The sequence below is a fragment of the Myotis daubentonii genome, chromosome 2 (assembly GCF_963259705.1).
Source record: "Myotis daubentonii chromosome 2, mMyoDau2.1, whole genome shotgun sequence".
In the NCBI taxonomy this organism is placed as follows: domain Eukaryota; kingdom Metazoa; phylum Chordata; class Mammalia; order Chiroptera; family Vespertilionidae; genus Myotis; species Myotis daubentonii.
The window spans coordinates 19,813,122-19,830,416 of NC_081841.1; the positions used below are offsets into that span (position 1 = coordinate 19,813,122).

The 17,295-nt window shown below is 42.2% G+C and overlaps 1 protein-coding gene across 1 annotated transcript in view; it reads left to right on the plus strand.

Annotated features, from left to right (window-relative positions):
• Positions 1 to 1,880: 1,880 nt before the first annotated feature.
• Positions 1,881 to 17,295, plus strand: part of CCDC38 (coiled-coil domain containing 38) — a 38,562-nt gene continuing 23,147 nt past the window's right edge. The window contains exons 1-7 of the mRNA XM_059680879.1: positions 1,881 to 1,887; positions 9,145 to 9,245; positions 10,197 to 10,359; positions 11,414 to 11,478; positions 13,732 to 13,895; positions 14,001 to 14,081; positions 16,507 to 16,670. Of these exons, the coding sequence (XP_059536862.1) occupies positions 1,881 to 1,887; positions 9,145 to 9,245; positions 10,197 to 10,359; positions 11,414 to 11,478; positions 13,732 to 13,895; positions 14,001 to 14,081; positions 16,507 to 16,670 (745 nt within the window). The remainder of the gene's footprint in view (positions 1,888 to 9,144; positions 9,246 to 10,196; positions 10,360 to 11,413; positions 11,479 to 13,731; positions 13,896 to 14,000; positions 14,082 to 16,506; positions 16,671 to 17,295) is intronic.

Below are 17,295 nucleotides of genomic sequence, written 5' to 3' on the forward strand. Positions count from 1 at the left end.
GCGATGGCAATAATAGTACCAATGATCAGAATGTTGATTAATAGTCAATGGTATAGCCCTGGCCGGTTTGGTTCAGTGGATAGAGGCTCGGTCTGCGGACTGAAGGATCCCGGGTTTGATTCCGGTCAAGGGCACATGTCCAGGTTGCGGGCTGGATCCCCAGTAGGGGGCGTGCAGGAGTCAGCCCATGAATGATTCTCATTATTGATGTTTCTCTCTCCCTCTCCCTTCCTCTCTAAAATCAATAAAAATATATTTTTTAAAAATAATCAACGTTATAATGAACCTCCTCTTTTTTTGGTCGCCTTGCCACGTTCGGGTAAATGTGGTGCAGATTATTTCCCCTACTTAACCGACAAAGAAACCGAAGTTCGGTCGCCGGGAGAGAGAGAGGTGGGCTGCGACGACAATCGCGTGGCCGGGTGGAAGGGAGTCGCCGTGGGCGAGGGCACCGGAGTGGGTAAAGTGGGGAGAAACCTGGTGGAGGCAGGTGCGGGAACCTGGGACGGGGCCCCGGGAGGGGACGGGATGCGGGGAACCGCTGCCCAGGGGGCTGGGGGCTGTCCGGGACGCGGAGGGCCGCCGCAGAGGAACCTGGGGGCGGAGAGGAGGAGGTGCAGTGGGGGGTCGCTCCTGGGTCCGCGCGGCCGCGAAGCGTGAAGCGGGGTGGCGGGTGCCAGGCACTTTTCGGTTGGCCAGCTCCAGTCCGGGATCCCTCCAGACGGTCCCCAGATGAAGGGGGACCAGGATGAGGGAGGACAGAGCGGAGACTAGAGAATCGATTGGCACCTCCGCCCACCTTCCTCCCCGCCCGCGCCCCCCGAAATCTTTTCTAGAAGGATTGGTTGAACAGGCTCCTGGATCCGAACTCCTTGAGGTGAGTCGGGTTTCAGCTCTGTGTCCCCCGCACTCCGAACTGTATCGGGTCGGGCTAACCCCTCGATTTGCATCCAAGGTTGGAGACAGAATCAAGCTTGTTTAAGGAAGGTGGTCTGTAATTCTCATCTACGTCTCAGACTTCCCGCCTGTCAGTTGCTGTGAAAACAGTTGGCGGGGTTTTTAAAGGTTTGGAGTTTCTTAATTACTTTGCTGACGCATATTCTTTTAGTAGAAGCTTGTGTTAGGCCTGCAAGGGCACTTTCCCTGACCAGCACAAACCACAACCAAAAGGAAGACACTTTAGGTTTGCACTAACATACCCTGAGAGCAGGCAGAGACTGTAAAACAAACTATAAAAGTCACTTTAGTGTCACTTTAAGGCACAAAGTACATAAAGTAAAAATTCCTTTAGATGAACGCAATACATAAGATTATACTTTAGCTTCATATTGTTTTTATAAAAGAGAGACCAGTCTGGTAGAAAAGAGAGAATAAAGCAAGCAAGAAAAAAAAAAGCGGGGAGGGAATAACCCAGTAGACAATGTGGGTAAAAGAGACCCAAAAGGGAAAAAAATCCATAGATCATTTATAATAGCTCAGACACAAACAGATATGTGTGTCTATATACATTTTAAAAAGAAAGGTAGAATATATAGAGAGAGACATAGAGAAAAGTAGAAATAGTGGAAAATAGAAACACAGAGACACGAATTCATAGAAAAATATTAAAATTTTATATTATAAAATTTCTGCTAAAGGCTCAAATGTAACGTTTTGCAATTATAAGTAATATTTGCAGATTTATGCAATTATAAAGGATGGAATGAAATCATAGGAGAATATAGAAGACTTTGGGGTTCAATAAACTTGTCTTAATCCCATTTCTGTTTCTTATGTGCTATTTGACTTTGGAAAATTAATTTCCCTGAGCCTCAGTTTGCTCATCCATATCATGGGGATCATTGTTTCTACTTCATGGACTTGTTTGAGCTTTAAATACGATGGAATGTAAGTCACTTAGCCCAGTGCCTCTCTCTAAATAAGTCATAGCTATTATTATTATTACTATTAGTTTATTTTAATCCTGCCCTTTGTCTTCTGGTAAATTAAGTTAAAGATTAGATTTCAATAGTAGTAGGTTCTCTCCTGACTTCACAGAACGCACCAGGTACTTAAAGCTTACAAATTCTTGGCAAGTCTAAAATAAACTGTACTTTTTTTTTTTAAGGGGATTTATATCTTTGGGTGAACTGCAGGCACCCAATTACAGTCAAGATAAACAGTATGGCCTGAAAAGCCCTTGCAAATAAGAGAGTTGCAGAAGCAAAAAGGAAGAGAGTGCACTGTCGTTCTCCCTGGTCGCTGTTAATTATAGAGGTAAGATCAGGTTCCTCCCTAGTAATAATCAACATCCGTATAGCACCTGTTGGTTTACAGCGTCCTTTTCACGTCATCTGACTCACATGGGCTGATTTCTTTTCCCCCATCTTCCTTCCACTTGACCTCCAGTCATTTTTGTTTTTTTCAGTTTGCAAAAGGGGCAGTCAGAAATGTCAATAGAAAAGTCCATGCTAAATAGCTAGCGTGACGCCAGCGGGGCCTTAAAGGTCAAGCTGAAGGTAATTGCCTCATCACTGTGACCTGCTTCTGACCTGATCACACAGGATGGTCATCCGGCAGGCCAAGGACCTGTGGCTCCGAGCTCTCGGGTAAACAAAAAAGTGCTAGGTCTGATCTAGAGAGAGGACACAGTTCACAGCCCTTTCTCTTAGTATTTGTCCAAGTGGGTGGGAAGGAGGTGGAATAAAATTGAAAGATCTGAGAGAATCTGTCTAAATTTTCACTTGCATCTGGGAGATAAAATTCTTTATCTCATATTGAGGGAATCTGGAAATCCTTTTTTTTTTTTTTTTTTTTTTGAGTTTGTAAGAGTTGTTGAGAAATTCAAACCCAAACTTCATCGAATAATATCTGGCCGATATTGTTATCGCTCCATTTATGTAGCGTTGGTCTAGGACTTAGGGTCAGGCATTACAAAACTCCACTCCTCTTTCTCTGCTTCCCAGAAGCTTGGAATGATAAGGATCTGCACTAAGTTGTGTCAGATTCCCCAAATTGCATTGACATTGCAATGACCCTGGTTTCAAGAACTTTAATGCAGAGTTTCTCACAAAGGCTAGTTGTCAGTTATCCCTTCTATTCTTTTCAAATGCTGGTAGTTATTCACAAGACAAGAAAGAGGACACCCCCAGATACCTACCTTGAAGACCATGTGAGCAATTATATTTCCCTATCAGCCTGCTATGACTAAGCACTTTGCATACATTATCTGTGTTTGAAAATTGCAACAAGCCTGTAGGAAAGGTGGTAGAATCCATACTTGACAGAAGAACCTAAGGTGCGCTGAGTTCACTGGAGAGGCTTTAAGAAACAAAGAGCTGATAAGAATCAAAGGCAGGATTCAAAGCTGACTGCAAAGGCCAGGTTCTTTCCACAGATGCTGCTCCTGTTATGATACCTATCAAAGGACCTGACTCAGTGACCACATATAATTGCATAATGTTAGAGGAATACAAAAATTTTAAAAAATCAACCTGCATGGTACTTGCAGGAAAGAACAGTGTACTTTACACTTAGGTTCCTGAGATGTCTAATAAATATCTTAGATTTAGCAAGTTCCAAACTGAAGCTTTGATCCTGCCAGCTGTTCCTTTCCCCACAGCCTTCTCTGTCTCTATTGGTGGCAACTCCATCCTTTCTTTCCTGGGCTCTTTATCTCATACCTCACATCCAAACCATCAGCCAATTCTGTAGGTCTAATTTCCAGATTTATCTAGAATCTGACCACCTCTCACCACTTCCACAACTATCCTGAGACCCCATTATCTCTTGCCTTCCCTACTGGACTCCCATCTCCTTCTATAGTCTTTTCTCAGCTCAGCAGTCAGAGTGATTCATTTTACAATTCTCATTTCCCTGAATCAGGGGTTCTCAAACTTTTTAAACAGGGGGCCAGTTCACTGTCCCTCAGACCGTTGGAGGGCCAGACTATAGTTTTAAAAAAAAACTATGAACAAATTCCTATGCACACTGCACATATCTTATTTTGAAGTAAAAAAACAAAACGGAAACAAATACAATATTTGTATTTGTATGTGGCCCGTGGGCCGTAGTTTGAGGACCCCTGCCCTGAATAAATGACCCTCAGGACCCTTGCTATCTCTCTCACCTCATCTCTCACTCCCCTTCATTCACTGTGCTTCTGTGGCACTAGTGTCCTTGCTATTTCTCAAACACACCGGGCACCGCCCCTCCTTAGCATGCTTTCTCCTTGGCACCTGATGCTGTCCACGGGGCGGGGCATATGTGAACTCACCTAACAGTCCCAGCAGGAACGGAAGTGTGAGGATTAAGGAGCAGAATGAGTGTCCATGCTTTTAGACACTAGCCTATGCCATGTCTAAAAGTGATGGTTTGCAACCACACAGCAGCAGTTTAAATCCCTGATTGTTCTAAGCTCTTTATCTTCTTCAGCTGACGGAAGGTGGACTTGAATATGTGTTTTAGATGTGAATTTTCAGTCATGTGCTATGGAGTTCAACATTTTCCCTCTCCTTTGATACTGAGCCATTGCGTAGTCACCATGCTATTTTTATTTTGCACAACAAAGACACTCACCAGCTTTGACTTTTTTTTTTTTCCACTGGCTGGTACATCATATTGGTTTAGTTCAGAGCACTTTATCATCCCTTCCTAGGAATAGCTGATTCTCTTCTTCTCTCATATATTCTTCGCCAATCAGTTCATTAATCAGTAGGAGGGTTAACATATATAGAAGTACAGAAATATAACAATTTTTAGAGACTATTCATCCTATTTACATGTTCTATGAATTACTGGAGAGGTGGCATTAGAACAGATACCTGCTATTAACAGTTGGCGAAGAGGAATGGGAACATCCACTTTTTCTATGAGTGAAAAAGTGTCAGAACCCATGATAAGGTGCTTATTGCAGATAGACTTAATGAATAAATGGAACAGGAGTGAGGATGGGGAGGAGAGTGAATTCAGATGGACGGAAGGATTGGAGGAGCAAAAGTAGGGTAAGAAAGAGGTGAGCAGAATCTTAGGAGTGGAGATAGGTGCAAAGTGGAAATTTAAGAAAATCTCCTACAAGACTCAACCCAACAGATTGTCAGTCAATTTTTCTCACCAACCCTTTTTACTCACATCAATATTTCCCTCTCTCTTCCACTCTCTCTAAAAATCAATGAAAAAATATCCTTGGGTGAGGGTTAAAAAGAATAAATAAATAGCATTGCAATAAACATTATTGTACATACTTTTTGCCCACTGATCTGATTATTTTCTTGCGATAAGTTCCTAGAAGTAGAATTGCTGGGTCAAAGACTTTGTGTATGCCCTGCTTTTAAAAGCAATAAAGCCTATGCCCTGGCCAATGTTGCTAAGTGGTTAGAGCATTGGCCCACACACTGAAGGGTCTCAAGTTTGATTTCTGGTCGAGGGCACATACCTGGATTGTAGGTTCGGTGTTTGTGTAGGAGGCAACCAATCCATGTGTCTTTCTCACATTGATGTTTCTCTCCCTCTCTCCCTCCCTCTCTTCCACTCTCTGAAAATCAATGGAAAAAATATCCTTGGGGGAGGATGAAGCAGAAAATAAATAAATAAATAAATAAATAAATAAATAAATAAATAAATAAATAAATAAATACGATAAAGCCTATTTGGGAGTTACTGGCAGTTGAATTTAGTGACTTTATGCAAAGCTTATAGAATTTTTAAATGTATTTTCTTTTCTTGGACAGGGCCAGGAGACAAAATGTCATCATACCTTTGGCCGATATCGCTGATTTCTGAAGGTGAGGAAAAAATCAGTCCATGGGTTCTTGCTTTGTGCCTAGTACAGTTAGTCTCCATAGCGGGCTGGGAGAGTAAGAAAAGGAGTGTGCTACCCAGTAATCGTCAGACATGGTCTCTACGCAAAGAACTTATAAACTACCTGCTAAGAAAGTTCTCTTCTACTTCTCAATACTCAAGCCACATTAAACTGCTGCATTTAGCAAAATCGCCAGTCTTTCATGACATAAAACCATTAATTTAATTATTTGTTACTAGAGGCCCGGTGCACCTGGGCCTGTGGGGATCGGGCCCCAGCTCGTGCCCCTAGCCTCGCAGCCCCGCAGCCCCATATCCCTGCCTGGCACCCCACCCTGGCACAGCCCGTTCACTTGCTCCACCATCCCACCCTCATCCGGGTCCATTGGGGCTGGCAGTGCCTCCACTGCCACTCGCAGCCAGTGCCGCGTCACCAAGGCCAGCCATGTTACGCACCACCCCCTGTTGGTCAGCACATGTCATAGCGAGTGGTCGAACTCCCGGTCAAACAACCACCTGAGGGGACAATTTGCATATTAGGCTTTTATTATATAGGATGATAAATGAAATGCATAGCAATGCTTTATGAAAATCTGTCCTCTTCTTTCCTTCCCCAACCTTTCCCTTCTTACCCTTCCACTTCTTTACAAGTATTCAAGGAATTAGTATTTATCAGTATATAATCATAACTTTTTTCACTTATAAATTTGTCAAAGATTTTAAAATTGGGTAACAACAAGTTTGTTATGGGTAACAGGCCCCCTATAGGAATTCTCTTTGGAGGAAATTTGGCCCGATCTGTATTTAGAATGCAAAGATTTGGCTGCAAATGACAGAAAATATGAGAAACAACAGGGTTTAAACATGATAGAAGTTTATTTCTCTCTTAGGTAGCAAAGCCTGCACCTAAGCATCCCAGGGTCCATATTGCTCTCATCAGGGCTGGGCATCTTCAAGCTGTCACTGGCCTGTATCCTTGATCCTGGGTGGCTGCTTCTGTGCCAACGATCACACCCACCCATATTCCCGCCAGCCAGGAGGAGAAAAGGGGAGGGGAGGAGCATGTCTCTCCCTTTTAGGACACTTCCTAGAAGTTGCACTCACCACTTCTCCTGACATCCCCTTGCCCAGAACTTGGTCTGATATGGCTATATCGAGCCCCAAGGGAGATTGAAATATATAGTCTCTACTCTGGGTGCCCATGTGCCAAGTTAGAATTATGGGCTCTATTCCTATAGAATAGACCACCAAATTATTATTTTTAAAATATATTTTTTATTGATTTCAGAGAAGAAGGGAGAGGAAGAGAGAGATAGAAACATCAATGATGAGAGAGAATCATTGATTGGCTGCCTCCTGTATGTCTCCTACTGGGGATGGAGCCCACAACCTGGGCATGTGCCCTGACTGGGAATTGAACCGTAACCTTCTGGTTCATAGGTCAATGCTCAACCACTGAGCCACACTGGTCAGGCCCACCAAATTATTTGAAAAGAATTTCAATAGAGTGTTGGAAAATTTCCTAAGGTATATTGGAACCGATCTCCCAAGGAGGACAGGCTAAGATTAAAAATAGAGGCTGACGCCCTAACTGGTTTGGCTCAGCATTGGCCTGCGGACTCAAGGGTCCCGGGTTCGATTCCAGTCAAGGGCAGGTACCTTGGTTGCAGGCACATCCCCAGTAGGGGGCGTGCAGGAGGCAGCTGATAGATGTTTCTCTCATCGATGTTTTTAACTATCCCTCTCCCTTCCTCTCTGTAAAAAAAATCAATAAAAAATATTTTTTAAAAATAGAGGCTGACAACTCCAGAATTAAACAGTTTATTAAGGGAACTTATGGACAGAAAAGAGTCTTGGGCATCAGCAAAAAGATGGATCTCTGCACCCAGAAGGGGATGGGGGCTTGATGTATGCAGCCTCCAGGAACCCAGGTGGTTTGTAGCTAAGTGACTTGTGCTTGTTATAAGATGTATTTTCCAAAGCATTAAACAACTTAAGGGACCTACTTAGTGGACCTTCCAGATGATGAAGGCGAACCCCCTCCAGGGTGAACTGTTGTTTTCTGAGAGCAAGTTGCTTCTTAAGATGGCCTTGGGCATGGCAAGCACCAGAAACCACTTTGCCTAACATAGGGCCACGTTGGCAATTTAGTCTGCAGATGTGTTTGCATAAGTACTTAAAGGTGTGTACAAGAATAGTCATCTCAGCATTGTTTATAATAGCAAAAGGCCAGGATCAACCATATTGGTATGGGATTAGTTATATAAAGTATGATGCATCCAAGAAGTGGGGTACTAGATAGCTATTCCTTTTTTAAAAATATATTTTTTATTGATTTCAGAAAGAAAGAGAGAGGGAGAGAGAGATAGAAACATCAATGATGAGAGAGAATTATTGCTTGGCTGCCTCCTGCAAACCCCACACTGGGGATCAAGCCCGCAACTTGGACATGTGCCCTTGACAGGAATCAAACCTAGGACCATTCAGTCTGCAGGCCAATGCTCTATCACAGTGAGCCAAACTGACCAGGGCACTATTCCTTTTTAATGAGAAAAATATATAAATGCTGATGTAAAAAGAACTCCTAAATATATTCCTAACTAAAACAAACACAAGTTTCAGAACAGTAGAATACATGTATTGAACAATCTCTGTTTTCCTAAAGAATTTATATTTCTTTGCCAAGAACTGTGAATGATTTAGCAAAGTTAACTGTTGTAAACCTTGATGTACACATTTTTGGGGGGACAAATGTTTTGACTTCTCTTGGGTATATACTAGTAGCTAGGAGGGGAATGGTTAGAGCATATGGCAGCTCTGTGTTCAACTTTTTGGGAAACTGCCAGACTCTTTTCCAAAGTGGCTGCACGATTTTGCACTCCCACCAGCAGTGTATGAGGGTCCAAGTCCTCCACATCCTCGCCAACACTCGTTATCTTTGACTTTTTTTAGGACTCTGGTCTAGCCTGAGGATCTCTATAAGGGTTTTGGATATGTCTATTGTGGCAGAAATAGTGGTGCAAGGGTAATGGTGGGTGTATTTGTAGGGATGGGAAGAATCAACATGATAATATCTCAAAATATGATCCCACCATCCTGTAACAGGCCCCCTATCTACTCACACCACAAATATAGTCTCATGCCCCATGAATCGCTAAGCACTGTGCTCACTGCCATGGGAAACAGACAGATGGGCTATGGCTCCTGCTCCCCAGATCCAGGCCCCACATCCAGTTGAGAGGCGACTGGCTGATTAGACCGTCCTCCCATGGATCCCACTCTCTCCCCTGGTTGGTGGGAGCCAGATGGTTAGCAGAGGAGAGATGACAGAAGTTTTTCCTTCTTTCTTCTTTTTTTTCTTAATAGATAGAGGAACCGATCAGTCAATCAAAAAGGGAAGGCCATATAAGATCTTTTTCAAAGATCTCTTTCTTTTCAAAGAAAATGAAATAGAAGCAAGGAGGAAGGTAAGGTTTTTATTAAAATCTCAACTAGGATTTTAAAAGGTAATTTTAGAAACATATCCTCTTATCCATCCCTTTTATGAACTTTGCTGGGTCAGATGTTGACACGTGCACCACACAGTGCTGGGGGTACACACACACACACATGACAGAACAGCATCCAGTCCATGGTGGGGACCTAATGATCACCCCCTATGGTGGAAGACAGACACACCACTACAATCCACTGTGACAGGTATGGCTATACCCTACTTCCTTGATTTTTAAATTTATTTTTTTATAGAAAATCATTGATCTGCCAATAATAACAGTTTGGTGTAATCCTTTTCCTTTCCTTTTCTTTTCTATTTTTTTTTAAATCCTCACCTGAAGATACTTTTTCATTGATTTTTTAGAGAGAGTGAAAGAGAGAGGGAAAGACAGAGAGAAATATCGATGTGAGAGAAACACTGATTAATTGCCACCAGGTGATGTTAGGTGTTTTCACTGTAGTAATGGTCTGAACACCAGATTTATGCCAAAGGCATAGTCCACAATTAAGCATGCTTTCGGCTTTTTAAAAAATCTTCACCAAGGATATTTTTAGAGAGAGTGGAAGAGAGAGGGAAAGACAGACAGAAATATCAATGTGAGAGAAAGACATTGATTGGTTACGTCCTGCACATGAGATTGTCACAAAAAGCCAGAGCAATGTTTTCCAGTTTCATATTTGTCATGCACACGTTTATATTATAGTCAAGGTTGAATGTTTTTACACTTGTGCTCTGCTTCATGCAAGAAGGAACTGAAAACTAAACACAGTTCTTCAGAGGTAAGAACTTGAGATTGCTTGTTCAATGTACCAGTAGTGAGAAAGGGACTTGTTGCAAATGGTATTTTTATATATGATCACTAATTTAAGACAATGTTATTTTCGTATGTTAGAAACCTTTTTAAATTTTCCCACTTGGGCAGGAAAAAGACCTGAACCGCAGGAGGAAATTGCACCAAAAGTCGACGTTTTCATCTCGAATGAAGAGTCGTTCACACCTGAGTGAAATAGCATTCGCTGATGCAGCTGCTTCCTCGTTTGAAAAGTTTGGGCTGGACCCCACTCTTGTTGTCAGAATAACAGAAGGTAAGTCTAAATGATTGTTGGTTTAAAAACATTGTTCTGAATATTTCCCACTCGTATCAGGTTTTGTGGCTTTTCTGGAGGTGAGAGACACAAAGGGTGCTGTCTCCTAATACGGTGGTGGGGGTTGTACATGAGGGCTAAGTCCAGAGAAAAAAATTTATTTTAAATGAGAAAGCATACTTTCCCAAGACATAGACCGTTACTCATTTTCATGGCTCTAAGGAAGGAAGTCACTGCCAACATCACATAGTGTTAAATAGCTCTGACTATTTAAATTCAGGTCTACATCTACATCTAGAACCAAATTTAAGAGAAGTCTTTCTAAAGAGAAGTTTTGATGGTCTGGGCCATACAACTCACATATCCAGAATCAGTAAGCTAATAGAATTAAATAGCTTGCCTCTTGTTGCAAAGACATAACCTGTTTTAATGGTGAACCCTGAGTCATCAAGAGCATTTTAAATGACACATGACATGTTTCAGAAAGAGTTCTGCACAAAATGGCTCACTTCAAAAATCCCCGCCACGCTCACAGCTCTGAGATAGCAGCTAGGAGGTGTGATGTTGCAGATGACTCACAGGGCGACTGGTCACTTAAGGTCAATGGGGTAGGGCAGGCTTTAGAAAGGAAATAGTAAACTCGTTTGGTATTATCCAAGGCAATCTGGGCTCTGTCGGCAATGGAAATCAGGTTGTCAGTTTCTGCTGATTTTACAGATAAGGTATTTGGGCATTTTCATTTAAAAGATAGTCCTCCTCAACTGTGGACTCTTGGACAAGCACCTTTACATCTCTGAGCTTCAGGACCTCCCATACAGGGTGCGGATAGGACCTGATTGGGGTTATTGTTAGGATTAAATAAAACGATGACTTGAAGTGTCTAAGAAAACTCCTGGAATAATATGGACCCAAAATAAATGGTAGTTACCCTTATTAACTTCGTTTTTAAGTCCAGATACATAATGCATGCAATAATTTAATTGCATAGCTTTCATTTGATACATCTTTGAGGGAAAATGAACTAAACCTAAGTCAATTTCAATTTTCTTTAAAGGTGCAGACACGAGGAGGTCTCTCCATGAATTTATTAATGACCAGAAAGACAGGTTTCTGCTCCAGGTAGTACAAATAATTTTTCTCCCCGAGTCAAATAGAAGACTTGTTGCATAACATTGCCAAATGTTCACCTCGACCTTTTATTTTTCCATCACATGCCCAGAACTATTGCCCTTCCTAACCTCTCCTAAGCCCACTTCAGCTAGGCTTTGGCCGTCATCATTCCACCAAAACCACTTTTGTCATCGTTGCCAATGACCGTTCTACGGCCCGATTTGAATTGTGGCCCGTTGGATCACTAGACACTTTCTTCAGCTGGGGTCTCTTGGTTCTTCCAGGTCATTGGCTGCTCACTCCTTCACAGTATTCTTTCCTTGTTCCTCTCTCCATCTTGATCTCTAAATGTTGGGAGGGTCCAGTGCTCACTTCTCACCCTATGCGCCATCTGCCCTCCTCCAGGCTCAACTTTAAATTCCACTTCCATGTTAGCAACTTCCAATGGATTTCTCCAGCCTGACCCTCTTCCCTGAATTTCAGACTCACAAATGCAACTTGTGAGTAGTTCTTAATATCTCCACTTACTAGTAGATGCTCACCAGGCAGCTCAGACGCCACGTTTCTAAACTGTGGCCCCTGCTATACCCTTCGCTGTCCTTGAAAACTGCATCTCATGTGGTGCTCCCTGTCTCGGTAAACAACAATTCCACCGCTGCAGCTGCTTGGGCCCAATATAGTGGCATTATCCTCAACTCCACCTCCTTACAGCCCATACCCAAATATACTTTTACATATTTGCTTCTGAATATATCCACGATCACACACCACTGCTGCCACTGTCGTCCATAGCACCAATATCTCTTGCATGAATTCTTAATAATTTCAAAACACTGGTCTCCTGCTTCCACTTTTCGCCCCCTATGGTCAGTCTGTTCTCCACACAGCATTAGAAGTCTATTCTCACCCACACCCCTCCTCTGCGGAAGACCATGAACAACTTATCTGGTGTCCAGCTCGCTCTCTCTCTCTCATCTCATTTCTGATTTCTCTTTTGCTTCCTCTGCTCCAAACACACGGGCCTCCTTGCTGTTCCGGGGACACATCAGCCATGCTGTGGCCTCAGGGCCTTAACACAGAGGCTCTTTCTTCTGGGAGAACATTCCTTCCTCCAATGTCTGCATGATTTGTTCTACTTCCTTCCAGTCTCTGTTTAATTTTCACCATATCAGGGAGGCTTTCTTTGGCTATACTAGTACATAATGGCAACCCCTGCCCTTGCCCACTGGACTCCTCATCCCCTTTAATAGACTCCCCCCATCTATTGGCATGTATGCCCCGCAAAAGCAACTTTATCTATTTTGTTCATTGCTCTAGTAACACCACTGAAAACAGTCCTGGCATGCAGTAGTCACTCAATACTTGGTGAAAAAAGTAATAAATGAAATATGTTTTTTTTATAAAGATGGAGTATCTAATTATTGGTTATGTTTCTTTAAAATTATTTCATTTACATAGTTTTAGTTAATTTATATTATAATGTATGTGGCTTTGTTTATTTATAGTTTTTTTTCCATGCGTGGCATTAAAAGCCCAACTGGATCCTTCTATTCTGTACTTAAAAAAAATAGAAGCGTTGCCCTAACCAGCTTGGCTCAGTGGATAGAGCGTCGGCCTGCCGACTGAAGGGTCCCAGGTTCGATTCCGGTCAAGGGCATGTACCTTGGTTGCAAGCACATCCCCAGTAGGGGGTGTGCAGGAGACAACTGATCGATGTTTCTCTCTCATCGATGTTTCTAATTCTCTATCCCTCTCCCTTCCTCTCTGTAAAAAATTAATAAAATATATTTTAAAAAAATAGAAGCGTGATGTCAAAGTTAGATCCGGGGATCTGAATGGGGCTCTTTGAGGCTGAGTGCCGCCACTCTCGCTTAGAGGAATCTGATTCTCCCTTGGTACTTCCTGTGGGAGGAGCCTTGAGGCTGCAGACAGCCGGGTTTCCAATGCTCAGAGAGAATAGGAAGGACACTGTGGGTAACACCAGGTGGGCCTGTTCTTTGGGGCAACATGTAGCTATTTTTTGATTCGTGGGGCCCAGCCATTTTGGAGCAATATTGAGCCTCTTCATAAAAGTGAGAAAGGAATTAGTCTCCCTTCTATGATTTCCCAATTAAGGCCATCGCCCCACCATTTGGGCATCCCATTCTTTCTAACCCAAATGCCCACTTAGAAGGCAGGTTATTTCCCCCTCTCTTAGACTGTTGGCGTGTGCCAGAAATGTGACTACTGTTCCCGACGCACTTCTGTTTCCACTATTCCCAGTATGCTGTGTCAAACAAAAGGAATACAATCACCAGGTATGATAAGCACATATTGACGAAGGAACGGCAAATCAACAGGGCAGAAATAAAGCTCCAAGAAGACGCCATTGCCTTTGAAGAGTTCCTTCGAGAAAACGACCAGAGATCCGTAGACGCCCTTAAAATGTTCGTGTTTTCACTCTAGCCACATCGCTTTCCGCCTCCCTCTTTCTTCTTTCCCATTTCTCAGAACACAACACAAAACAAACTAACAAATGTGTTCCTTTTCAGTGCAGCACATGAAACTATAAACAAACTCCAAATGACGGCAGAGCTCAAGAAAGCAACCATGGAGGTGCAGGCGGTGAAAAGGTGAGGCCGCACACCAGCTTTTTCCTATCGAGTGTGCACAGCCCATTCAGTCCTGTTTGTGCCTAGCAAGACCTGAGTGGAAATAACTCTTCTCAGTGATGATGTCATACACTTGACCACATTTTTAAAATGAGCAATCTGTTGATTGCGGATCGTCTCTGACTGTGTGTCGGGAAAGTACAGTGATCTCTGGCGGAAACCTTTCTCTAACTTATCAATACAGAAGCCAAGAAATTTTTTGAAAAGAAGAAAACCAATGTTGGGAGTAAACAAATTATTGTCTAAGTGTCCTTTCTCTTTCACTCTAAGATGCATTTCTTCACACATTTTAACATTTCCGCCATGGGGATTCATTTTACAATATGTTACAATGACAATTGGCAGTATTGTGTATATTTATCCTCACACTTAGATGAACCTAGCATTGATATTAAAAACCAAGATCATAATGACAAAAAAAAAGGAATTGAGATAAAATTATGACACCACCTGCCACACTCTCAGTATTTAGTTTTTTCAAACCTGGATGCTTTCTTCCATGGTCACATAGATCTCATTTTAAATATCTTAAAGAAGCTTCCTTCTGTCATCATCCGTGGGCAGTCATTTCAATGATTCAGGAGACTCTGTAGTCTTGGAATCAAAGCACGCTAGAACTTTTTTCTTTTTGAGAATGGTTAGCACTGCTCTACAACCAGGTCCTAGACTTGAACTTATGTCCCAGCTTTTTGGGGAGAAGGACAACAGCTTGTCTAAAATGCAGCAAATGGCCTGGAGGGCAGCTTCTTTGAAAACAGTTGTTTCTAACAAAATGTATGTTTCAAACACATTCTGGCCACAGTAGCCTCATCTATGTTAGGAGCTAGTTGATGGCGCTCCCAAGGGGGAGAATTCCCCTCTCTCCTTCGCTCTGTCTATTCATAGAACTAGAGTAGCAGCCTGTGGTTGAATAAAGTACTGTATTTATGCACAGTGGCCCTTCTGAAGCGAACTGGCTAGTTGTTTTCGAGTCTCATCATCTCAGCAAGGTGCGGAAGGTAACGCAAAACTAGCTGGTAACAGAGCCAGGGATGCAAGTGCCTGCTATCTATTTCCTTCTCTATGGCACACAGAGGCCCTCCACTGCAGGGAGAGCTGGAAATCTGTTTACAAAGGGAAAGGGGGCTGGCTCTGAAGCTTTTGCTTGGAAGCTGGGCAATTCTAGCCAAAATTAGCTCTCTCTCTCTCTCTCTCTCTCTCTCTCTCTCTCTCTCTCTCTATATATATATATATATATATATATATATATATATATATATAATGTATTTTTATCGATTTCAGAGAGGAAGGGAGAAGGGAGAGAGAGGGAGAGAGAATTAGAAACATGGCTGCCTCCTGCACACCTCCTACTGGGACTGAGCCTGCAACCCAAGTTATGTGCCCTGACTGGGAATTGAACCAGCAACTTTTCGGTGCACGGGTAGATGCCCAACCAACTGAGCTACAGCAGCCAGGGTGAAAACATCCAGGTTTGACTCTTGAATATCTCTCACACACCGGGGCTTTAGGATACTTCTGTCCCAAAGAAGTACTAAAGCTGAAGATACTGATATAGGAGTAATATCGATAAGGGTATTGAAGAGTGTGTGTGTGTGTGAATAAGGAAGGCTTAGAAGGATAAGGGTAGAGGCCCGGTGCACAAAATTCATGCACTCTTGCAGTCCAGGACCCCTCGAGGGATGTCTGCCTGCTGGCTTAGGCCCCAGCCCCTGGGGCTGGGGCCTAAGCCAGCAGGCAGACATCCCTCTTGCAGTCTGGGGCTCTCGCAGTCCAGGACCCCTCACTCCTTACTGCCCGCCTAAAGCAGAGGTGGGAGAGGCTCCCGTCACCGCCACTGTGCTCGCCAGCCATGAGCTCCTGTGTTGAGCATCTGCCCCCTGATGGTCAGTGCATGTCACAGCAACCAGTTGTTCCACTGTTCGGTTAATTTGCATATTAGGGTTTTATTATATAGGATTCCTTTTGAGGATGAAATTGTATCTGTAGCATGTCCTGAGTAGTGCCCAGTACATAGTAGGTGCTCTTTGAGTGGTAGTGTCCTTTGTTCTCCTCACACAAGTACCATCTTTTGCTACCTTCTATGTCTCCCTATGTCTAACATGTAATACAACATTTCCCTTGGAAAAAAATAAATAAGTAGAGTAAAGCTATCATCAGTCTACCCTACCTGTGCATATCCTGGGGCATGTGTTATTCAAATAAATTTCCTACTGGTTATTTCTTCTTATGTCATATTTTATTGATGCTCCTATTTTTATGGCCATACTTAGAATTATTGTTAAGTCAATACATAATCAAGACAATGAACTTTGTAAAATCTTTTTATAAACAGTGAATATGCTTTCACATAGATCTATCTAATTATATTTTTGTTTCCTTTGAGTAGTGAAATATCAAAAACAGAATTCCTCCTTAGAGAGTACATTAAATATGGACTTTTTCTGCTGAAATTGTCTCCAAAACATTGGCAAATCAGGCAAGCGCTGAGAAGGGTGAAGCTGTCAAAAAACAGAGAACATATAGAGGAAAATCTTTCCAAAATATTAACAAGTGAGTCACATTCTTCATTTCAATGTAAGTACGTGTCCATAATTCTAAAATGTTCAGTTTCAATGTTTATTTGCTGATTATTAATAGTCAGAATTTCTATTTCAAGCACAACCTGAACAAGGAGTCTCACTCTCTCTGTTATTATATATTGTTAATTTGGAAACTCAGGTTACTTTCAGATATAAAGCCGTAAAAATATATACATGGAGCCATAGAAAATATATTATTTACAGATGATAAGATAGCATACCTAGAACCTCCCATCCATAAAAACCTAAAAAAACCATTTGAGAAAATGGACACAAAGTCAATTACATTTATTAACCTAACATATCAACCTAAATAAGCTAACTTCATTAATTAGAAAACATGCAAGGAAATGAAATCCAAGAAAGCAAATAACCTTAATTGTGTGACCTGGAGATTTGACAAATAGAGAAATATGTCATGTTTCTAGAGAGAAAGATTTACATTGTAAAGCTGCCAAATTTTTGCAACGAATGTATACCTTTTATGAAATTATAATAAAACTGTGACCAAAAATTTGTCAGGGACTTGAGTGTTGGGTTGGGGAGAACTTTATACAGTGATTCTGAGGTTCATCTCGAGAAATAAATACTTTTGA